This window comes from Penicillium bovifimosum (genome assembly GCF_028826915.1).
Source record: "Penicillium bovifimosum strain IBT 22155 chromosome Unknown utg000002l_segment0_segment0, whole genome shotgun sequence".
In the NCBI taxonomy this organism is placed as follows: Eukaryota; Fungi; Ascomycota; class Eurotiomycetes; order Eurotiales; family Aspergillaceae; genus Penicillium; species Penicillium bovifimosum.
The window spans coordinates 2,315,441-2,338,153 of record NW_026622711.1 but is presented as its reverse complement, the minus strand read 5'-3'; the positions used below and the strand labels follow the sequence as shown (position 1 = coordinate 2,338,153).

Sequence of the window (22,713 nt, the reverse complement as noted above, 5' to 3'; positions counted from 1 at the left end):
GAGTTGAATTCACAATTCCATATTCAAATCTCCACTTCGCATATCACACTAGACAAAAGACTCTCAGCCTAGATTATGATGAGATATGCTCCAGCGTGGAAAACGAAGCCATGAATTCTTCACCGGCGATGGTAAGTGTACACAGAAATTCCAGCAGGGGTCAGTTTGGAGCTTTTAGAAGTGGTTCTCGAGGGGAAAAACAAGGAGATGTTCATTGCTTTCATGAAGGGGATGCTTCAGTGGCGACCTGAAGACAGGAAGACAGCGAAGGATCTACTTCAGGATCCGGGGCTGAATGATTAATTGGAGTAGCTGAAAGTTCATTGCTTTATCGCCATTCCAAAACCAAATATGTAGCCATTGTTGTTTGCAGTAGATGACCAGATGGTTTGACAGAGTGTTGTTGCTATTTGACAGCAAAGAACCAGTGCTCCTGGAAGATGGCACGGAGAGGAGAAGAAGAAGGGTTGCTGAAATGGAGGAGGAAGGATTGCTATTTAGACAGCGCCAGTTTGATAGGCCGCTTTTGCGTGGTTGGATCGTAGTTCTATTCTTTAAGTGCGTACATAAGCAACGATGGGATTGCAGCAGCATACAGTCGCTTAGGTTAGAATGCTCTACCTCTACCTGACTACCCATACATAGACCGTGGCAGGTCAGCCTAAGAACTGTCCCCTAGCCAGTGCGACCCAAGGCAGCTTTTCATCCCAGCATTGCTGCATTAGCTGGCGTGCATTTTGAATCTACCCACACAGTGTCAGTAACGTCTTATAAAACGCCAGTTCATGTTCTCCGACGAAAACATACCTGCTTCAAGCCCGAGCTCTCTAGGACAAAGAATCTTTCCAAAAGTTTGGCTCTTTGGGCTGAATCTCTGGATTCACAGCCAGCGGTGAATAGCGGGAACAATGAGCAAACCTCAGTAGCTGCACCTGGGCGCATACGCCCAAGCGCATCTATGAGTTTGCGCAACGCCTCTTTCACGGGGAAGGTGTCAGGTGGTGATCCAAGCACCCGCCTGTGGAGGTGAATGAGACCCGCAAAACGGAAGGCCTCCTCGATGGCCATCATGTCCAAGGATTCAACACCATCATTGTGTCCGAGGCTTGTATGAGCACGGTCACCCATCTCATCGATATCACCAAGTATGGATTGCGCCTCCAAAACGATGTCCGCGGAAGGGTGCCAGTCGCTCCGGAAGTTACCCGCCTCATCAAAACGTTGATTGTCACATTGCTGCACCAGTTGTCCAAGGCGGACCAAAAATACGCCTGTGCGAGGAGTGAACCCCGAGAAACAGTCAACGCAAAATTCATCATAGCTATCGGGCGAGCAGCAGGTTGTCAAGATGGAGTGGTATATCGTCAATGGGGGGCCGGCTTCCCGGCATGACAAAGATCCAATCGTGTCAAGGTAACCTAGCCAACGACAGAAGAAGGCGCCAATCCTGTTGCTGGGTCGTGCCATGGTCTCACTTCGTGCAATGAAAAGATCACGAGCGAGTTTCAGGTGAGTCTTCCAAGTGATTGGTACTTCGAATGTCCCCGGAGAGACAATCTTCAATGACAACAACATGATGGCTGTTGCTAAGTGGTTGTCGGTAATGTCTTGAGTGGAAGATTCCAATGCTACACGAAGGGTGGGGAACACACGACTGACCCAATGAGCAATTCGGTTGGCTGGCTCGGGATGACCTAAATATCGAGCACGATGACTCGCAGAGTATGCAAGTAGCAAGTTGAGAAGATTCGAATCACCGAGTGCCACTGTTTTGGTTAGACTCAGGAATAGCATATGGAGGGGCCGGTATAGCTTACTTGAAGGTAGAACTGAGATGAACAAATTGTTGTCGCAGTTGTGGGGCACAAGCATTCGGGCAGTGTGGTTCATAAAATGATGGAAGTACATCAGGTTGATTGGGTTCTCCAGCAGCGACGAAGGAAGCGGAGACAAGTATCTTGGCACATTGATAGGCACCGGAGAAGCGTAATAACCAGTACAGAATTGTGCCTGTGGTTCGGGGACAGGCGGGGATGCCATCGACCCCGGGCTCTCGATCAGATTCAATGCGCGGTTGATGTCAATGGCGGCGTGGTCGTTGTTGAAATTCAGATCTTGATCCGGACGCCCGGAGTCTAATCCATAGTTATCGGTCACGTTATTCAAGTATTTCTGCCATCTGTCTCGGGCCATTGCAGACTCGTGGGATGCTTGCTCAGATTCATGCTTGGTGTCTGTCAAGACCTGATGACTTGGACTCGGCTCATTGTGATAGTCATGTGTGGAGTTGCTGGCTGCCCCGTGGGGCTTTGGAGAAGACGCAGCGTTACTTCCGGCGATTGAGACATTGCGTGTGTCGAAAAGCACGTTGGAGAGACCACTCTCGTTCTGGGGACTGTTGACAAATTCGTCTCGTCCTGTCCCGGAGTCCACATCGAGGTGCATTATGCGTCCATTTTGCGAAGACCCTCTGCTGAATAGGTGTCTGTTATCATTCGAGTGGAAGATTGGCGACTCCGAGTGACGATTGGATACATCCACAGAGTGGCGTAGATATGAGACTGGCTGTGACACCGGCGTGTGGAACGCGAATGCAGAAAGTCCTCCGAGATCAGATGTCTGATCCGTCGAACCATGGTAAGACGGACTATCGTAACTCTGACTTCCAAAATGATTCCGTGGTGAGGGCTCCGGAGGCACTGGTGATGTCAATGCAGACGACTGTTCCACCCACGTAGAATTGAACATCGGCTCTGGTTGACCCGGCGCCATCACCTCTTCGTTATTTGAACCAAGCCTCGGGGATTCGAACAGCCCCCCTGGTGCTGCTGTGCTTGGCGATGTTGCCCCGGGTGAGGTCAGATCTGCGGGATGAGCGTTCACAAATCCGTCTGCGGGATTGCTGTCTGTTGGTGTAGGAAATGATATCGGACTCATGTTGTTAATTGAGAACGAATCCGCAAAGCCGATCACAGTACCCCCGAACCGTCCGGACTGCGAACTTGGCGAGTCAATCGACAAGCGCTTTGTCCTTCCTCCCCAATTCAGTCGAACGCTATAATCGCAATGCTCGCCTTGCCGTTGACAATTGAGACATCCTGGTTTCTCCTCACCGCTGCAGACGAAATCATTAGTCTTGCCAATGTGTGGTGAGAGTGTTTTTCCTACCATTTCACTTTGCGTGATTTGCATGGCCTAGTATGATGGTTAGCCTTCAGAAACCCCAAGATCAAGAGCTAGATAACGCACCAACATCCTTTACGGCTTCGACGCTTTGGTGCTGGCGCGCCGGGTCTTCGCGGACGCGGCATTGCACGTCAAATGGTGTCTAGTCGAGTATCGATGTCTAGTGACACGACACAGCCAACAGAAGAAAAGAAGGCTTATAATCGCCTAGATTCACTGTCTATATCCCCCCTCATACAGATCGAATGTACAATTGTCTCTGTCCGATCAAGACGTCTCACGGGAACACACGTCGAAATGGTCACGCTTTCTCCGTTTGGATCCCGGTTGACCCCAAGTAGCGATGAAGCGATAATCGACCAGACACCCACACCTAGTAAACAAGCACATCGAGGTATGGGAGGGAGATGTGCCAGGAACAGTTTGAATCCCACCGCCGACAGCAATGGGAAGGCAAGAATAGCCGATAGCGATTAGGCAGTATTGGTCTTGACGTGACGAAGTGTAGATGTCGAATCGAGGTCGATTCTGTTGAATATGCGTCGATTGGCCCAATAAGACAGTCAGCTAGTCTCTGAGCAGCAACTAGTGATAGAGCCAGAGCAGAAATCACGATAATTGGGCAAAGAAGATTGTCCAGGGAAGCGCCAACCAAAGTGTGGGGAAAGCACATGGCCAGGCGAGATAAGGAACGATGATTCAGCCGGGTTATCTTGAATCCGATACCCCGGACCGGGGTTCGCCGATAAGAAATAGTAGTCACGTGCACGGAGTAGTTTCCCCCTAAATGACGTCATCATTTCCGTCGCTTTCCCAAGGTTGGTTGTACGGCGCGGTTCCTGAGCGCTTTGATTACAGGCTCGGGGATTTTTTTACCTTTCCACTTTTCAGCGTGCAACATACATAAAAGGCCTGAGAGCGATCGTGAAGCATCCTGTCCAACCTTGTTTTCCGCCATGGCCGCCGAGCTCCTCAACAAGCATCCACTTCAGCGGCTGCCCAGCCCTTCACGGGGCTTGTCAGCTTTGGTTCATGTAAGTACCATGGGCGTTACACTTATCAAATTTCCGAATCATCCGGGGTTTAGATCTAACGGATTGTTTTCCAGTTGGTCGGGCTTGCTAGTTTTCTGTGGTCATTCAAATAGTATGGCTCTCTTTTCCAGCAGTAATTTGGGGTTGCTGACATTCTTGAAGTATGCATGAAAATCCCAACCAAGCGTAAGGGTCCCTTGCGTCCTAAGGCTCGGAACTACACTAAAACACTAGAACCGGACAGTAATCAAGCATATGGTTGGCACTTTCAATATCTGACCGTGATTGGCCTATCGTTGTCAACGTTCACTTTTGCGATTGCACTGCTGGCGGATATCACCTCGTCGCGACGACTATTCTTAGTGAAAAATATCCTCTCGACATGCAGTGCCCCTCTGGAGGTTGTGATCAGTGTCTTGTACTGGGGTCTCCGCTTGGTATGTCACTTGCTCCTCAGCTGGAATTGGAAACCCATCTAACTCAATATAGATCGATGAACGTTTGGTCGTTCCCCCGAATATCTTCATCCCTGTCCATGCCGGTAAGTCAGCAATGGAGCATTTATTTGTAATGTCCCTAACACGACAATGTAGACATCAGCTTCCATGCTACCCCGTCGGTGGTGATGCTCATCGACCTGCTGTTCCTATCTCCACCTTGGACAATTACTGTTCTACCCGCGCTGGCGCTGTCTAGCACTATTGCCTTCGGCTATTGGTTCTGGATTGAGCAGTGCTTTTCGCACAACGGATGGTTCGTACACTAGTCAGCTTTTCGGGATGTCGCTATCGCTAACGAGGTTAGGTACCCGTATCCAATCTTCGAAGCACTGCCTACCTCTGGTCGCATTGCTCTTTTCACTCTTAGTGCCGTTGTCATGGCCATAAGCACCATTACTCTCAAGTGGCTCCATGCACGCATCAACGGATTTGGAACCCCGATCACGCCGGTATCTCGTCCCGGTGATATCAATCGAAAGGGCGGTCTGTGAACGGGCATCCTTAAACGGACAAAGGATGGTATTTTGCAATATTACTGCTAGCTGGCATCAACTGCCCCTCCGTCCGTCTCGCTACGAGATGGGCTCTGAATTTATGGTCGAAAGAAACGGAAAGACGAGTGCATCTTCATTGCATCAAGAGCGTTCTCCGCTTCTAGTTAGTGCTCATTTCGAAGAGTACAAGGCTTTGCATTTAGTTAGCGCTCATCTCGCACATTCATGCGATTCTGTCTGTGGGATATCACTTTCCAAGCAACCTAAAGCGGCCTAGAACCTACATGGTAGGTATGCATCGGCTAGAACTCCGTACCTACCTTGATAAAGTTCCATGGAATCTGGGGCAGATGGAAACCTTGGAATAGGATCGACATATAACCTAATTAGACTACTACTAGCAGAGCGCGGTCCGACGGGACATTTTAGCACATGCAGTGGGGCCAACTGGCCATGCTGTTGGGCATGTCTCCGGATGGAAGATGTTATTCGGTCTGAAACGACATCGGACAGCTCGGAACATCTCCGGGCTAGAGCTCGTCTAGATCGCAAAGCTCTTGAGCCACTCATTCTTCTGACTCTCCTCGCATTCAGAGGTGCAAAACATTCCCCCCGCGAGAGCCGATGATAACCATTGTGATCCACTTCCGATTCCAATCAGCATTATTCATTGAACTTCGCATAAGCCATAAGCAGAATAAGCCAAGCGATGTGGCATCGCGTGATTCTCGTAATCCTTCACTAAACCAATCTGCACACGGGTTTCATGTCCGAGTACGAGCCACCGAATCCTTCTGCGAACAAGACTACCACAGATAATTTGAGCAATGCCGAGGACAAGATTGCCGCAAATAATCTGAAAACAATGCCGAGGTCACGATACTAACAATGATATGCCGATCTCCAGACTCCAAGCAGACGGGCCGTTAAAGGTTCGGCAATGTGTGGATTGTGTGCATTGATGTTCCCATTGACCGGATTTTAAATTTAGCTCGCTTTTCAAAGTTTACGAGCACGGCGGCACGCTGGCGACGCTGCTATCAATTGCGGGGATGTGTAAGACAAGCCTTCGTACAAGCCTACCAAGCCTATTGTGGAGTACGCGGGGGTTGCGTGCCCTAAGTTCCGTTTCCCCGCAAGGTCTCGCCTTCCAATCCTGCGTACCTTCTACACAGTACACCAAGATAGATAATATCACAACAATTGAAAAAACAACCAACCTGCGCTTGGGAAACTGCCTCCGACCATTTCAGCCTGCTTATCCTTGCCACTGGAAACTCAATCAAGCACTGCAGCATGGAATACCTGCACCCCCACGCCGATCATAACCCCAGCTGCCCAAATCTATGCCGATCTCACCCCCGGCGATCAGATCCAAACTACCGACTAAACCACAGCAACCCCTGTCCACGGGCTCACGGAATGTAACCATCGCGTATTTAGCTGCACGCTAAAATCTGGAGATGCAGGAAACGACTGGGAATAAGAGCTGCTTCCTTGCCCCCTCTTTTGCAAGTTCTTAGTGGCTTTCTGTTCATCTGTTCGACAGACCGCGCAACTTAGGGAACGACTGCCACACAACCCAAGCATTTTCCACTGGTATCGTCTCGATTTGCGCGATGGCTGTCGACGAAGAAATGAAACCGACTGTCTCCAGGTCGTCGGATCCTGAGGCAATTCTCGACGCTAAGGATCCGCTTGCTGCAGCTGGATTTGAGGATCCAGATGCAGGGCTGAGTGACGAGGAAAGGGCGGCGATTGTGCGTTGTTAATTACTTTCTTTGTTTATCGTGTTGTTGCGACCGAAACTAACAGAAACACACAGGACCGCAAGCTCCTTTGGAAGCTCGATCTTCGTCTTGTGCCATGGCTCAGTCTGCTATATCTCGTTTCGTTCCTTGACCGGTAAGAGAATCAGTCGATGTTTACCCACAAGCAGATACTAATCCCATCTAAATCAGAACAAATATCGGCAATGCAAAGATCGTCGGTCTCCAAAAAGACTTGGGCATGACAAACAGCCAATACAATGCAACCCTCACCATCTTCTTCGTCTCGTACTCCATCTTCGAGCCGTTGACCAATGTCCTACTCAAGCGTCTACGACCAAGTGTGTTCATTCCAATCATCATGATGGCCTGGGTATGTACTCCCCCAATCCCCCTTCAAACCACTCCCCTACGAATCAGCCTCTAACCCAGAACAGGGAATCTGCATGACCTGCATGGGCCTTGTAAAGAACTTCTCCGGCCTGATGGCTGTCCGCTGGTTCCTCGGCCTCGCCGAAGCAGGCCTCTTCCCCGGCGTCGGCTACTTCCTCTCATGCTGGTACAAGCGCTCCGAGTTCGGTGTGCGAATGGCCATCTTCTTCTCCGCCGCGGCGCTAGCCGGCTCCTTCGGTGGCCTGCTAGCTGCGGCCATCGCGAAAATGGATGGCATTGGCGGGAAGCGGGGTTGGGCGTGGATTTTCATTCTGGAGGGACTTTTGACGTTCATTATTGGCGTTGCGTCGTTCTGGTGTGTCTACGACTTCCCCGATCAGGCGAAATTCTTGTCCGATATCGATCGGAAGAGAGTGCTTAGACGGCTTGCGGAGGATCAGCAGTCCAGTGCTGAGCATGAGGAATTCAAGATGGACTATTTCTGGGCCAGTTTGAAGGATTGGAAGACTTATACTGGGGCGGTTATCTATATGGGAGCGGATGGGTCGCTTTATGCGTTTTCGCTTTTCGTGCCGACTATCATCAATGAATTGGTGAGTTTTCGTGTTGGCTTGAAGACTTGGGGACTGTTGGACTGACCTTTTCTTTCTTCGATAGGGCTACAGCTCTATTCGTGCTCAGTTGCTGAGCGTCCCACCTTATGCCGCTGCCGCTATCGTGACCGTGGCTGTTGGCTTCATTTCGGACCGTACGAGACAGCGTGGTCTCTGCAACATCGCCGTCTGTTTGGTCGGTATAGTCGGATTTTGTATGCTGATCGGCTGTGAGACTGCCGGCGCTCGCTATGCGGCAACCTTCCTCGGGGCTTCGGGCATCTACCCAGTTATCGCGAACACGATTTCATGGGCTAGTAACAACACCGAGGGTAAGTCGATGTTCGGGGATTGTCTTTTTGGACTAAACTAATCCCATGATGTATAGGTGTGTACAAACGAGGCGTGTCCCTCGGATTTATCATCGGCTGGGGCAATCTGAACGGCATCGTCTCATCCAACATCTACCGCGACGATGACAAGCCAAGATACTACCCCGGCCATGGAGTGGTACTCGCATACCTAGTCCTCTTCCTCTTGGGTGGCACTGTGACGCAATACCTGCTGCTGCGCCGCGAGAACGCCAAGCGCAGACGTGGCGAGCGCGATCACTGGGTTGCGGGATTGGATCAAAGCCAGATGGCAATGTTGGGTGACCGGCGACCGGACTTCATCTACACTCTGTGAGCCGGGAGACCTTGACCTTGGGAATTTAACTAGGATAGGAGCGGCAGCTCAATGAGATACGAAGTGCATACGTCTTTCCCCGATCGATTTATGCCTCCAGGTATCATGTGTATCCAGCCGTAGAAGCCACCTAGTCCAAAAGCATTGCAGCTCCAATTCCCTCTTATACCACTACCCTCTCATACCGATTCACAATATCCTGTCCCTTCTTCGGTCCCCGCACAACATGTCGACTAGCCCAACTAAGCACCTCGCCCGTCTCCTCCCTGATACGAAACGCATACGCAGTGCGATACATATCATTAATGCAAAGATGGTTCCCCCTCGCGTTCAGCACGGTCGTGCCATTGTCCCCAGATAGCACAGACGGCGGAACGGGCGGCGCGACGAACTCGCCCGGATCTGTTTTCCCCTTTTCCGTCTGTTCCGACTCCGCAAAATCAAAATCATGGAACAGATAGTCCGCTTCCTCTGGGCCTGGCGCAACCTTCACAAACCAAACGCTCACCCGCTCGCTGTTACTGTCGCTGTCGCCGTCGCTACCGCTGGCCAGACGCCATATGTACTTTTTCGTCCAGCGGAGACCGGGCTGGGCGGCGCCGAGGCTTGCGCTTACACTGCTGGGGATTTCGCCTTCTTCACAGTAGAGCCAGTCGCGGTCTTTGGTTTGGTGTGGTTGTGGGGTGAACGTTGCTGTGCCGTGTAGCTCGCCAGTTAGGTCGAGGGGGTTTTCGCTTCGGAGGGTGCGGGTTAGGGTCCAGCGGGATGTTGTGAGGGAGGTTATTAAGGTTGAGAGGAGTTGGCGAGGTGGCATTTTGAGGTGGATAGATGAGGAGACGAGGGAGTGGACCGAGTGAGAAGTGGACAAATTATTTAGACTTGTAAGTTGAATCTACTCTGTACTCATCTGTCTTCATTGTGGAGAGTCCCTGAGAAAAGTGGGCTCGGATCATTCAGCGCTAAAATGCCAAGACTGTTTACAAATTACGACAACTTGCACTTCATCTCTTTACTCTGTAGTTTCACACTCCCCCTGAACAGCTTAGTTCAGAAGATGAATTTCTGAAAGACGCAAGGAAACGTGGGCGCCTAATGCGATATTCTTCCGGACTCTTCGCCCGCAGGTCTGCCAGCTAAGCTGTGGTTCGTAATGAGGTCGCATAGGTGGCAAGCCACCATGTCGTAGGCTTATGATTTTAATTACCCGTCATTTTAACACATCCTCTTTCAGTTGTTGACCAACTCAGATCGCCATGGATACCATGTGAACCACAGGGGGTTCCAGAAGGTGTTTCCGTATGTGTTCGAGGTTAGTCTGCGCCGGGATAATGGATACAACCAAGGTGTCAATTCAGTATTCGGTAGGCAAAGAAGAGGTATTGGACGGATTCAATGTTGTTCCAATGGCGGGTGCTACAGATCCCAGTTGTGCTGATACCCCTAGCAGGATGACATTGACTGCCCAAAACCGCAGAATCAAAGCTGATCATCCAAACATCCTCGTTCGTTGCCTTATTCTAGTCTTTAGACGTCAGAAAGAAAATTTTACAACCCGTCCATAGACAAAAGAAATAGGCCCCTTTTGCATCCGTTGATATCTCGGCTAGACCGTCTTGACTTCGTGCTCGGACACTGCCACGTTCGCACCGGGCTTATGTGTAAACGGAGGAATGCGGGAATGGAGTTAAATCAAGCGAAGCCGGTGTCCTTAGCGAGACATTCTGGAGACCAAATCAGCCCTGGGAAACAGCCTGTCTTTGTAGGAATGTCCAAAGAACAGCCTACAAGCGGCGAATTGCGCCACTGGAAGCTCGAATTCTATGCCGACGTGAACTAGTCCATTTAGGAGAATGCATCCATTCCAGAGTGCAAACTGCCAATGTTCGTGACTTCGTTCTATCTGACATCTGTGAAGGACTGAACTCTGAAGCCAAACTTGATTCAGTCCGGCTAGACCAGCCGCCAGATGCAATCTATCAGAAGTCTGAAGGAACATGAGGGTGCAGGGAGTGGTGCAAAGTGTGCAAACAAGTATTGGGTCACATGTTCACGTGACCCTAATCCGGCTCCGAGCCTCCGGCACCCGTTACACTATCCCTTTGACCAAACCTGGGCTGTATGATCTCTTGTTAGTAGTCGAGCCATAGCAACATTCTTCTGGAGGTTATAGACAATTAGACATGATTAAGGGAATAAGTTGAAGGTAGGACGTCACCTAGTAATGAGTTCGAGGGTATTCGAGGCGGTATCGCGCTGTTCTATCAATCAATCCCACAGCAGTCTGAGTCGCCCTTTCCCCAAAATGGATGTGGGAATAGCCTCGTTTTCCATTGCTATGGAAAACCCGTGATCGAAGCCCGTGACGTCACCGAAGTCGCGTGATCGTCCCATCTCTTTCAGAGCTACTTAAGTCTCTGTCCTGCTGCCTCTTCTCCTTTCATTCTTGACCTTTCCAACCATCGTTCTTCATCTCTTTGGTCATCCTTTCTCGCGTTTTATCATTTGTTATATCTTCTTTGACACTATCCATCTTGTGCTTCCCCTTACCAGAAGGTTGGAAGCACGCGTCAGTCAAGGGGATCGTCCACGCAAAAGAAACATACCTATTTCCCCACCAACAAACCCACCGCGTCCGTTCGACATACCTGCCTCCAGTGTGAAATGTAAGACAGCGAATTACATGGAATCCACTCTTCCCCTCTCCACGCCTCTTCACTTGGGAGTTAAGACTGACATATCCAGGCCAACCCCGGAATATGAGTACCACAGTACGTGCCGACAAGAAGATTGACTGGGGATTCGACCGTGAGGTCAAATGGAAACACCCATTCATCTGGAAAGATGAAGTGGTTGTGAAAACTCAGTAAGCTCTACAAGAGTGAGGTGGGCTGTGAAGATCGGGAGCCGGTGCTCGCATGTTCTTCCTGCTCCGCGCTGCGGCAGTTCAAGCCCTTCTGCCGCCTTCTTGCTGAACTGCTACGCTTCGGCTGTATGAGCCAAGGAGTGGCAATGCGCAGAGTGGTTCCTTTTACCTTGTTGCCCAGGATATTGATATTGATGGCGTCATGATATGGGAAAGTGCCTTGCCCATAGTCGACCCACCAGCAATGACGCCTTACAGACCTGGCTGCTGGCAACCGAGTCCACCAGAGAGCAGTCAACAGACCAGAACATACCCGAGCGTCCTTGGCTTTCCATCACGAACGGCTCGACAACCACAACGCGACGTGATCTGGGGTCGGCAAGAAAGAGGACAATGCTGGCAAGATCCTACTCACACCTTCCTCATACTAGTCTGGCAGTAATCAAGACATTCGATCCAGATACTGAGGGCAGACGGAGAAATGAACTTCCATCGGTTCGAGACCGTTCAGGATCCCAGACCTGGGATACCGTGGACATCATAGTGAACGGTGGCGAGGACGTGTTAGGCTGCTGGGTTTATCCAATCCGGCGCACATTCACCAGAGCGATGGAGTTGTACGGTTCCCGCGAAGCTATCAAGACTGCTGCACAGCAGATTCGCACAGGTATCGAGGACCCGAAGTTTGCTGTTGTGCAAAATTCTACTTTCGTGTCCGAGTTCGATTGCGATACCTTCCGCGCTGCGGCGCTGCTCATCTGAGGCCTTAAACCCCGGCTCAATTGTACAGTGGCGAGTTCAGAGACGCCTGGACTCTTTCTTCAATCGCAAATGGCGGCTCTATCTGCGCTCCCATCGTCCCTCGTGCGCAGACGCAACTGTTCGTTTACAAATACCGCGGTTGCAATGCTCTTCTCGACCATCCCCATCCTCTGTCGTTTGACGACGAAGAAAAACGATGGCAGAACATCGACCATTCCCGTACTGCGAGCGAGACATACTTTGAAGTCTGCTGGCGCCCACACCGTATGAGGTCTATAGATGAGATGGCTGAGCATATTCGAACAGAATGCTTGGGCGGCTTGTCGATGATCTACAAAAGGCGTCGCCGCGTCGGGGCCGGATGCCACTGGGCCTCCCCTAGGTGCCAGTCCACAGATTCTTGCTTCCGGAAAGATGCTCCTGAGCCATTACAATACGAGAAATGCTTTCCTGACTCGTGTCTATGTACGTGTCAACAACCATGATGAAGACAATGATACGAGTTAGGTTCCAACAGGTTAATGGAAATTTGATTGATGTTTAGAGGATTTTGCTTCACTTGAATCAACTCAGCATTGCGTAGGATCTCAATTAGAATAGTCGACTGGAGTGGTGGTAGGATGATACGTGTATGCGTATGTTGAGTTATCCTCACCTCCTTTCTTCCTTGTCCTCTGTTTAGCTTAGTTACCTATGGTTATGAATCATTAGGAATCAAAGCAAGATACTCGTAACCAGACGCAGTCAACCTACCTAGGTATAGAGCGGTGATAGGTATCGAAGATTGCCCGCGATAAGACCTTGTTGTTGGTAGGTATAGGTAGAGAATATACCTATACCTACCTACAGCATGTATGTAAAGCGAGCTAAATCGGGCTAATGAAATCATCATCATCATCATCATCATCATACCTAGGTACTCTGCCATCGTTAGCTTCGATTGTGTCGTGTCAAACCTACCTATACCTGCCCGAAGCTCGAGACTGAGTATCACCTGAGCATAGGTATATGTCTTTGCTCATATTTGGCGTGTGCACTTCCTATGCTAGAATTCCTTCCAATGAGACTATGGTACCGATATTCGGATATTCCATGGAATGATACACCGAGGTCCTTATAGATTGTTTGACGCTATTTCCATGGTTAGCTGTACATACATGTCAACGGGCAAGGCTTGGCTCTCGTTCTCAACCTTGGCGGGAAGGGGACAGCCTGACAGGTACGCGAAGCCGCAATAAAGTTCCGTTCCGTAACTATCCGTCCTCATCTCTTTCGATCCCATGTCGTACTCAGAATCTTAGATGAAATCTCAAATCCGGGCTGATCAGCTGATCTGAACAGTGAACACCTGCCATGTTGTTGGATCTAAGTTCTGTCCATTGCGAAAAGGTCCTCCCTTGCATCGAGATTCGATCATGTGATCGTCTCCAACGTGAAACGTGGGATCTGGTCAATCTTTACTCCATCGAGTTGGCACATGCCGTGATTTGACAGTTGAGCTTAAATCTTGGGAAATATGTGATCCATGGATGATCATCTCATTAGATCTATGATCATCTCTAACAATATGATCGTCTCTCAATAAATCAATAAAAATATTTCATCAGAAACCCCACGTTGCCCTGTTTGCGGAAATCAGGCCGGAAGCGAACCGTGACACCGAGTCAGGTACAGTACGACAAAGTAAATGCGACATTGAATACAAATAGGGTACATCAGGTAACTACTGTGTAATTAAACTGATCCAAGTAACAGTTTGAACACATTTAATTAATTAAATCCCAACACTACACCAGGAACAGAAACAAAGAAATTGAAAATTAATTAAATTAACACCCGATCCGGCATCGTTCGGGCCCCGACTAGACCCAAAATCCTCTGGCCTCTTTTCTAGTCTGCGACTCCTCTTTCTCACCTCCAATTCCTCCAGGCAGCATGGACTGAGAATCCCCTCAAGCCTCCCATCAGAACGAGCCTCAGGGACCAGGGCCCTCACCACCCGACCATTCGCTACCCATCAACCCAGAACAAAAATAAACCCAAAAAACCACAGCCGAAAACCATAGAATCTACCACACACAATGTCATTCACTACGCGCATCCCGCTTTTCCTACTCGCCCTCCTCGCCCTCACATTCTCAGTCCAAGCCCAAGGAGCAACAAGCATCCTCCCCTCCGCCGCAACAGACAAATTCCCCCAGTGCGGTCTATCCTGTGCACCACTCACAAACGCCCAGTCCTCCTGCGAAGCCGGCACACCCGCATCCTGGACATCATGTTTCTGCGAGTCCGCTCTCCTCACCGGCCTCAAGTCCTCCGGTAGCATCTGCGCTTCTTGCAGCGCAGCCGACCAATCCAAGCTGTCAACTTGGTACAACGAGTACTGCGTCTCCGGCGGGAAACAGCCGGAATCACCCCAACCCGCGACAACAACCATCAGCGCAGCCAGCGCAACCGCTACAGATGCGAGCTCTACTTCGAGCGCAAGTCAGCCTTTTGCGACTGAGGAGAAGAAATCTTGGTATGCTATACCCCCGAAACACGATATAAATACCTTGTCCCCTCTACTCCCCGCTACACCCATAATCAAAGAAAATCAAAAGACCAAACAACTAATTTAAAAAATCAGGTGGTCCGGGCACTATCAGTGGGTTATAATGCTCATCGTCATAGTAATCGGCTTCAGCATCATCGCCGTCGCAGGCGTCTACTTCAAGCGTCGCTACGACGCAAAGCGTCCAAACCTCTACCACGCCGGCAGCACCAGCGCCCTGAGCGCATCCTCCCCGCCCGCTCCTCGTGACTCAACATGGGGTCCGGCGCCTGTGCCCGGACAGCCTGGGTTTGGACCTGGGTCTGTGGCTAGTAGTTCGTCGAATGTGGGGAAGAGTAGTACGCCTGTTGCGGGGACGCGGACGCGGTTGACGAAGATTGAGCAGGGGTCTGGGGAGTTGGAGGTTCGACAGGTATAGGAATGTTTTTGGGAGTTGGGATTATCTGTTTCTTTCTTTTGATTTGTTTGTGCTTATCTTTTCAGATACTAACCTAGACATGGATTGCATTTTTCCTCCGGGCGTTGGTGGTTTGGGGTAATGCTCCTCGGATTTACGCGATCTGATTGTCTCTCTTTTCGATTTTTCTTTACTTTGTTCGGGCTTGGCTTGGGGTTGGCGTTGAAACTCTGACGACTGCCGACTCTTTTACGGTTCATACCTCTCTCACTCTCTATCGATCTCTTTCCTGTTTCAACTGTCCCCGGTGGCAGGGTACATAGTGACCAAAACGTGCTTGCGCATTTCATGCTTCACCATACACAATACACATGGTAATAGTCTATCACGAAACACTAATACTAACAATCTTAATATCAACCTCCGGCTTCTCCTTATGCGTCCGGGCATTTTCAATCTTATGCACGATATCCAATCCCTGCACCGCCCTCCCAAACACAGTATGCTTATTATCCAACCACGGCGTCTTCTCCGTCGTGATGAAAAACTGACTCCCATTCGTATTCGGTCCCGCATTAGCCATAGACAACGTATACGGCTTATCATGCTTGAGAACCGAGAACTCATCCTCGAACTCCCCACCCCAAATCGACTCGCCCCCCGTCCCGTCGCCCTGGGGATCTCCGCCCTGAATCATGAACTTGCGGATAACACGGTGGAATATGGTGTTATTGTAATAGCCGCGACGAGCATGCGTAACGAAGTTCTCCACGGCGCGCGGCGCAGCAGACGGGTACAGCCGCAGATGGATGTCGCCGTAGGTCGTGTGTAGAATGGCAGCGGTGCCGGTTTCGGCCTGTTTGGTCGCTGTCGCGCCGCCGGCAGCTGCGGCTTGCGTGGGCTTCTCGTTTTGGATGTCGCGGGAGGATTTGGAGATATCGGTTTCGTTGGTGAACATGTAGAAGCGGACTTTGGCGAAGCCGGTGCTGAGCAGGATTGGGTCGCGTTCTTCGGCTTCTTGGAGGAGGGGGTTGCTGCTTGCCGCCATTGAGACAGTTACTACGCCCTTGCGTTGCGGTTGGCCTTGATAGAGGGCGAGGTTGAGGGGTCGGAAGGGTTCTTCGCGGCCGTAGAGGCGGACGACGCGGTTGGTGTATGTGTTAATGCATTTTACGCCGTAGAGGGAGCCGTATAGGAGGAAGTGGCCTGATTCGTCGAAGATGGCGGTTACTTTGCTGCGGGTTGCTTCGCTTTCGAGTTCGCGTTCGACGGCTAGGCGGCGGCCGAACTCGACCTCGTCGAGGGAATAAGGGGCTGTTCCGGCTTGCTGCATCTCGGTGATTGTGTTTATTGATTCGTCGTATGTGCGGTAGAGCTTCCCTGTTGCGAAGTCGAAGACGCGGATTTGACGGTCTGGGAAGGAGACTGTGGCGAAGTGCTCGCCGGATGGGGAGATTGTGATGGATGTTGGGATTGATTTGGCTTTCTTGAAGGCAAAGAGGTTTGTGGAGGATTTGAGGTCGAAGACGTTATCGGGTTTCTCGAAGGAGCCGTCTCCAGCGCGCCAGTATTCGATCATACCTGATTCGTCGCCGGAGACGACGCAGTTGAAGGCATTGTTGAATGCGATCGATACCACTGGACTGCGGTGGATGGACTTCAGAGTGTGCAGCGGTTGGGGGTTTTCACCTCGTCCGTCGAATAATTGGATTGCATTGCTTGATTCGTCTGTTACGGCCAGTAACGGTAGCGAGGCCCCGCGGGGGTGTACCCAGCAGACACATCGAGGGACAAAGTCGAGCGAATACATTGCCAAGAGATCTAGTGACGTTAGTCGAAGCAACAAAGAACAGTCTCCCATACTTGAACCCACCGAATGTGATCACATCGAATATCTTCACAGTCTTGTCAATTCCCGCTGTCGCGAAGCTGCGGCCGTCGGCGCTGCAGGTTACGCTCCGGATCTCGCCTGGGTGGGCAAGGAACTCCTTGACGAACTCAATGCCCTGCGCCATCTTCTTCCAGAACTTGACAAATCCATCCACGGAGCTAGTGATTACAAAGTCTGTGTATGGCGTAACAGTCACAAACGATAGTTGCTCCTTGTGCATAAGAGACTTGGAGTAGCGCGCGGACGCAGGTAGCGCAGTGATGTAGACTTTCTCGAAAGGAAGCTTGCGGCGCTTCTTCTTGGGTGCAGCCTCTGAAGGCAGCGCAGGGCCGAAATCATCGTCGGAGGAATCATCACCTAATAATCGCAAAAGATCAGTACTCATTACATTCAACGAGGAGCGGTCTGGACTAAGTCCAGGAGGTCGCCGACTCACTGTTCTCGGCGTCGACGTCGGAGTGAGGCCGCTTGGTCACGGGAGGCTGAGCGGCTTCTGTAGAATCGGCCATTGTCGATATTCAGAGCAAAAAATGGCAATTGCAGCTCAAACGATCGTCAGGTCAGAAAGGAAACGTCTAGAGACATCGCGGGCGGTGATGGGCTACATCCAATCAGAAGCTCGGGGCAACTTTTCTCCTTTCCCACCCCACTGTTGACAGGAGAAGTTGATTCAACCTCTCCAGCAAGACATTTGATCTTTGGTCGATTGCCTTATATTAGCTGGTAATCATGGTAAGCTATTCCCCAGGTGACCCCGTGAGAACGTGGAAAATATGTGTGTGCGTTGGCTCACCTCAACCCCTCCTAGGCGTCTTTCGGCAATCCCACACAGATCTTTGGCGACGATGTCATTGAGGAGAAGGGCGAGAATGCCCGTTTGTCGGCCTTCGTCGGTGCTATCGCCGTCGGAGACCTTGTGAAGAGTACCCTTGGCCCCAAGGGAATGGACAAGATCCTACAGTCTGCGTACGTGGGGAAGCTTTGATCAAGCAGATATGCTGATATCGATTGGGAAATACTGACATTATTATCTACACAGGTCTACAGGTGATATCCTCGTGACGAACGACGGTGCTACGATTCTCAAGTCTATCGCTTTGGATAACGCCGCGGCTAAGGTTTTGGTCAACATCTCGAAGGTTCAGGACGATGAGGTTGGTGACGGAACTACATCAGTTACCGTTCTGGCCGCAGAATTGCTGCGCGAGGCCGAACAGCTTGTTGCCAAGAAGATTCACCCCCAGACCATTATCGAAGGTTACCGGATAGCCAGCAAGGCTGCCCTCGCCGCTCTGGAGGCCACAGCCGTCGACCGCAGCCAGGACCCCGAGGCTTTCCGCAAGGATTTACACGCCATTGCCCGCACCACACTCAGCTCCAAGGTTCTGTCACAAGACCGGGACCACTTCGCCCGTTTGGCCTGTGACGCCGTTCTGCGTCTTCAGGGATCCACCGATCTTTCCCACATCCAGATTATCAAGAAGGCCGGTGGCAAGTTGAACGATTCGTACCTCGATGAGGGTTTCATCATGGACAAGAAGATCGGTGTCAACCAGCCTAAGCGGTTGGAGAACGCCAAGATCCTGGTTGCCAACACAGCAATGGACACAGACAAGGTCAAGATCTTCGGCGCACGAGTCAAGGTCGAGTCGACCGGCAAGCTTGCCGAGTTGGAGAAGGCAGAGCGTGAGAAGATGCGCCAAAAGGTCGAGCGCATCAAGGCCCACGGTATCAACTGTTTCGTTAACCGTCAGCTGATCTACAACTGGCCCGAGCAGCTGTTCACCGAGGCCGGTATCATGTCCATTGAGCACGCTGATTTCGACGGCATTGAGCGTCTGGCCCTTGTTACCGGCGGTGAGATTGCCTCTACCTTCGACCACCCCGACCAGGTCAAGCTCGGTGGCTGTGATCTGATCGAGGAAGTGATCATTGGCGAGGATACCCTGATTAAGTTCTCCGGTGTGGCCGCTGGTCAGGCTTGCACCATTGTCCTGCGCGGTGCCACCGAGCAGCTTCTCGACGAGGCCGAGCGTTCGCTCCACGACGCCCTCGCCGTTCTCTCACAGACTGTTAAGGACCCCCGTGTCACACTTGGCGGTGGCTGCGCCGAGATGGTCATGTCCAAGGCCGTGGAACAGGCCGCCCAGAACACTACTGGCAAGAAGCAGCTTGCCGTCGACTCCTTCTCCCACGCCCTCAAGCAGCTCCCTACCATCCTGGCCGACAATGCCGGTTTGGATTCTAGTGATCTGGTGACCCGTCTCCGCTCGGCCATTAACAACGGCATGACCAGCTCCGGTCTTGATTTGTTGACGCCCGGTGGTGGTATTGCGGATATGCGTGAGCTCGGTGTGGTGGAGGCTTATAAGTTGAAGAAGGCTGTTGTCTCGTCTGCTTCAGAGGCAGCTGAGGTATGTACCAGCTAAGAGTTCTTTGCGTCTTACATATAATGTGGAAATGTCTGCTAACTTCGTTTCTAGCTTCTTCTGCGGGTGGACAACATCATCCGTGCGGCTCCTCGTCAACGTACCCGGCAGTAATGGACATGATTGTGATGACATGGGACGGATCCATCTCTGTACTCTTTCTACGAAGGAACTAAAAAATGTGCAATAGAAGTTCAACTCAGTACATGATCTATCCATTGTTTATCTCGTAGTGTTTGTTCACAGGCTATTGTATATTCGGGTATCCTTTTATGGGGCCTTGGTCAATTTTCCCATGGATCAAGTACACCTGTGTCTTTCTCGTCAGAATGCGGTCAATCGAGGCAGTGTATGAGAGACATTGTGTCTGTTTCGGGTGTCGGCTAAAATGGCTGCCTCGATAGATGATAGCGCCCACTCCGCTATTTATATCGCTTACTAGTACGTAGTAGTTAGTACTTCCAATTTCTGATAAACAATACCAGCGCTAGGTCTGCTTCGGATGTACGGCTGTATGAGGTCCGCGAGAAGCCGAGCGTATGCGATGTAGGAGGGGGAGGGCTTAGGAACGTCGAAATGTAGTTTGTTTACATTTTTGTATATGTGTGGACCTTGCAGGAGACACCAGCAGTTCTATGTGCAACAGCCAACAATACATAGTCCAGGTAGGACAGAGTGCCAGCAATCAGGCACCAATATGTTGCCTTAGAGATCTGGCATCAGTCCCTTAAAGCGGCGAACCCAAAGCAGATGCCAATTGCTTGGCACCAGAAGGCAGCAGGATACAAGCAATCTAAGCGTTCTTGGGTGTTTGTGCTAAGCAAATTGCATCCAGATAAATTCCAAGTCCATATTCATTCGGCATTTCGCATTTCTGGCAAGACTGGCATTTCTGACAGGACGATCATCGTGGGTCGGTGGACAGCGGACCAGATCGGCAATCAGTTGACTCTGCTGATCGGACCCAGTAGTTGTGTATATACACAATAAGGAGATGTGTTTCTATCCGTTTGTCGTTTGTCCATAGAATAAGCAGATTAAATGCAAAATTCAAGGGATGTCTCAGTTCTCCCCCCGATGTTTCATTTCCCAACTGCAGGTGCCGCCCGGCGCCAGGGACTGAGTCTAACCGTCATCGCTGTACACAGTATTAGGGGCCGGAATTACTGTAATTCAGGGAAAATCAAGGAGAACCACAAATTTGATATCTAGATCTACAGAGAAGTTGAATAGCAATTGTAAACATACATATAGGTAAGTATAGGTACGTAGTAAGAAAGAATAATGAAAGTCTTAGAGAAGTGAACAGACGAACATTCTTAGATGCAGGCGGCCCAGGAACTGCAACCCCGGTACTGTTACCGGCTGAGATCCTCCGTCATCTTTTCTGACTCGCTCACCTTTAGGCTTTCACCTTCTCTCTACCCTCCTCTTCTTCTCCTCTATGCCGTTGGCTTCTACGCTCGTTTGAATATTCAATGATTCTGTCCAAGTGGCTGGCCACTCTCCTGGGCGGCACCCTGGCCGTCCAGGGCGCCCTCGCCATCGACGTGAATGTCGATGACGAGAGTACGTTTTCCCCCCCTCCTGATCGCAGCGCTTGGCTAATACTGTCCGTGTCTGAAGGCTCCCTCAAAAGCGCCGCCAAAAAAGTCGCTACCCGAATGATGCAATACTACGACGATCGCGAGTCTAAGAACATTCCTGGTAAACTCGATGGCACCTGGTGGGAAGGCGGTTCCATGTTCATGACCCTCATTCTGTACTGGTTTGTGACCGGCGACTCTCAGTTCAATGCGGCTATTCAGGAGGGAATGTACTTTCAAAAAGGCGACGACAATTTCTTCCCTTCCAATTACAGTCAGTATCTCGGTAACGACGACCAAGTCTTCTGGGGACTGGCCGCCATTACCGCCGCTGAATTCAACTACCCGGAACGAGACGGCGAACCATCATGGGTTTCCCTGGCGCAGGGTGTTTTCAATACTCAAATCCCCCGCTGGGATACGAGCAGTTGTCACGGTGGTATGCGCTGGCAAATTTGGCCATACCAGGACGGTTACCTGACAAAGAACGCTATCTCGAACGGAGGATTGTTCCAACTGTCGGCCCGCCTCGCTCTCTACACCGGAAATAAGACCTATGCCGACTGGGCCGAGCGCATCTGGGATTGGAGTGCTACCACCCCGTTGCTCAATACAAAGAGATGGAACATCGCCGATACCACCACCGTTGGCACACAGTGTACGGATCATGGCGACTTCCAATGGACTTACAACTACGCCACTTACATTAGTGGTGCTGCCTACATGCACAACTACGTATGTCTTTTTTGTTGAGCGACCAACGGGCATTGATACTAATCTCTCGTTAGACTAATGGTACCGAAACGAAATGGAAAGAGGGTGTCCTCGGTCTCGTCAAGACCTCTCAACAGTTTTACCCTACGAAAGGATTTAACGACGCTAACGGTCAAATTCTATCGGACACTACCTGCGAACCCCTTGGCAACTGCGATCGCAACCAGATCACCTTCAAGGCCTATTTCACCAACTGGCTTGGAATGTTGACAACCATTGTTCCCGGTACTTACGATCTGATCTTCCCCCAGTTGAGGACCTCCGCCCAGGCCGCTGCCAAGCAGTGCTCGGGTGGTGATGACGGTGAACACTGTGGCATTCGCTGGTACAAGCAAGCCGAATGGGACAAAACCAAGGGTCTTGAACAACAGATGGCTGTGTTGGGTGTCCTGTCTGCCAATTTGATTCCTTTCAAGAACAAGGCACCTTTGACTTTGGCCTCGGGTGGTACTTCCAAGAGTAACCCGAATGCCGGCACGAATTCCTCGGACAACGATATTCCCGTGTTAAATAACATTGGGACCGGGGACCGGGCAGGTGCGGGCATCTTGACCGTCATTTTTGTGACTGGATGGGCCGTTGCTGTTACTTGGATGATCCGGGGTGGTTAAGCCTCTCTTTTTCTTTCTTCTTTTCCCTATGCTCTCCTCTTGGGGTCATACGTGATCCCTATTCTGTCTTATAGTTCCTTTCTCCCGGGCATTTTTTATGGACCAAGCTTCTAACTACTCCCGCTGTATCTATCCGGATCTTTCTTGTGTTTTCAAATTTTCTCTTTCAATTCTTCCGGCACGTCGTGTT

The 22,713-nt window shown here is 50.8% G+C and overlaps 10 protein-coding genes across 10 annotated transcripts; 7 read left to right on the top strand and 3 right to left on the bottom strand.

The window, feature by feature from the left end:
• Positions 1-85: 85 nt before the first annotated feature.
• Positions 86-303, top strand: N7515_002069 (uncharacterized protein; the record flags this gene model as incomplete). Its single annotated transcript, XM_056662813.1, has 2 exons — positions 86-131; positions 158-303. The coding sequence occupies 2 exons, from the start codon at positions 86-88 to the stop codon at positions 301-303; spliced, it is 192 nt and encodes a 63-aa protein (XP_056524926.1).
• A 353-nt stretch (positions 304-656) lies between these two features.
• On the bottom strand, positions 657-3,311 carry N7515_002068 (fungal specific transcription factor domain-containing protein; the record flags this gene model as incomplete). The annotated part of the gene is made up of 4 exons (XM_056662812.1): positions 657-743; positions 808-1,766; positions 1,818-3,195; positions 3,246-3,311. The coding sequence occupies 4 exons, from the start codon at positions 3,309-3,311 to the stop codon at positions 657-659; spliced, it is 2,490 nt and encodes an 829-aa protein (XP_056524925.1).
• Positions 3,312-4,142: 831 nt separating this feature from the next.
• On the top strand, positions 4,143-5,211 carry N7515_002067 (androgen-induced gene 1 family protein; the record flags this gene model as incomplete). The annotated part of the gene is made up of 7 exons (XM_056662811.1): positions 4,143-4,220; positions 4,295-4,332; positions 4,383-4,406; positions 4,465-4,657; positions 4,710-4,761; positions 4,814-4,973; positions 5,025-5,211. 7 exons carry the CDS (start codon positions 4,143-4,145, stop codon positions 5,209-5,211), a joined length of 732 nt encoding a protein of 243 aa, XP_056524924.1.
• A 1,622-nt stretch (positions 5,212-6,833) lies between these two features.
• On the top strand, positions 6,834-8,656 carry N7515_002066 (allantoate permease family MFS transporter; the record flags this gene model as incomplete). The annotated part of the gene is made up of 6 exons (XM_056662810.1): positions 6,834-6,974; positions 7,040-7,119; positions 7,176-7,356; positions 7,421-7,969; positions 8,034-8,301; positions 8,358-8,656. 6 exons carry the CDS (start codon positions 6,834-6,836, stop codon positions 8,654-8,656), a joined length of 1,518 nt encoding a protein of 505 aa, XP_056524923.1.
• Positions 8,657-8,819: 163 nt separating this feature from the next.
• On the bottom strand, positions 8,820-9,470 carry N7515_002065 (uncharacterized protein; the record flags this gene model as incomplete). Its single annotated transcript, XM_056662809.1, has 1 exon — positions 8,820-9,470. The coding sequence occupies one exon, from the start codon at positions 9,468-9,470 to the stop codon at positions 8,820-8,822; it is 651 nt and encodes a 216-aa protein (XP_056524922.1).
• Positions 9,471-11,726: 2,256 nt separating this feature from the next.
• On the top strand, positions 11,727-12,281 carry N7515_002064 (uncharacterized protein; the record flags this gene model as incomplete). The annotated part of the gene is made up of 1 exon (XM_056662808.1): positions 11,727-12,281. One exon carries the CDS (start codon positions 11,727-11,729, stop codon positions 12,279-12,281), a length of 555 nt encoding a protein of 184 aa, XP_056524921.1.
• Positions 12,282-14,362: 2,081 nt separating this feature from the next.
• On the top strand, positions 14,363-15,253 carry N7515_002063 (uncharacterized protein; the record flags this gene model as incomplete). The annotated part of the gene is made up of 2 exons (XM_056662807.1): positions 14,363-14,802; positions 14,911-15,253. 2 exons carry the CDS (start codon positions 14,363-14,365, stop codon positions 15,251-15,253), a joined length of 783 nt encoding a protein of 260 aa, XP_056524920.1.
• A 364-nt stretch (positions 15,254-15,617) lies between these two features.
• On the bottom strand, positions 15,618-17,632 carry N7515_002062 (WD40 repeat domain-containing peptidylprolyl isomerase; the record flags this gene model as incomplete). The annotated part of the gene is made up of 3 exons (XM_056662806.1): positions 15,618-17,053; positions 17,106-17,480; positions 17,560-17,632. The coding sequence occupies 3 exons, from the start codon at positions 17,630-17,632 to the stop codon at positions 15,618-15,620; spliced, it is 1,884 nt and encodes a 627-aa protein (XP_056524919.1).
• A 220-nt stretch (positions 17,633-17,852) lies between these two features.
• N7515_002061 (chaperonin-containing T-complex subunit CCT2) lies at positions 17,853-19,666 on the top strand (the record flags this gene model as incomplete). The annotated part of the gene is made up of 4 exons (XM_056662805.1): positions 17,853-17,855; positions 17,932-18,089; positions 18,163-19,537; positions 19,607-19,666. 4 exons carry the CDS (start codon positions 17,853-17,855, stop codon positions 19,664-19,666), a joined length of 1,596 nt encoding a protein of 531 aa, XP_056524918.1.
• A 1,364-nt stretch (positions 19,667-21,030) lies between these two features.
• Positions 21,031-22,523, top strand: N7515_002060 (glycoside hydrolase family 76 protein; the record flags this gene model as incomplete). Its single annotated transcript, XM_056662804.1, has 3 exons — positions 21,031-21,121; positions 21,179-21,873; positions 21,927-22,523. 3 exons carry the CDS (start codon positions 21,031-21,033, stop codon positions 22,521-22,523), a joined length of 1,383 nt encoding a protein of 460 aa, XP_056524917.1.
• Positions 22,524-22,713: the final 190 nt, after the last annotated feature.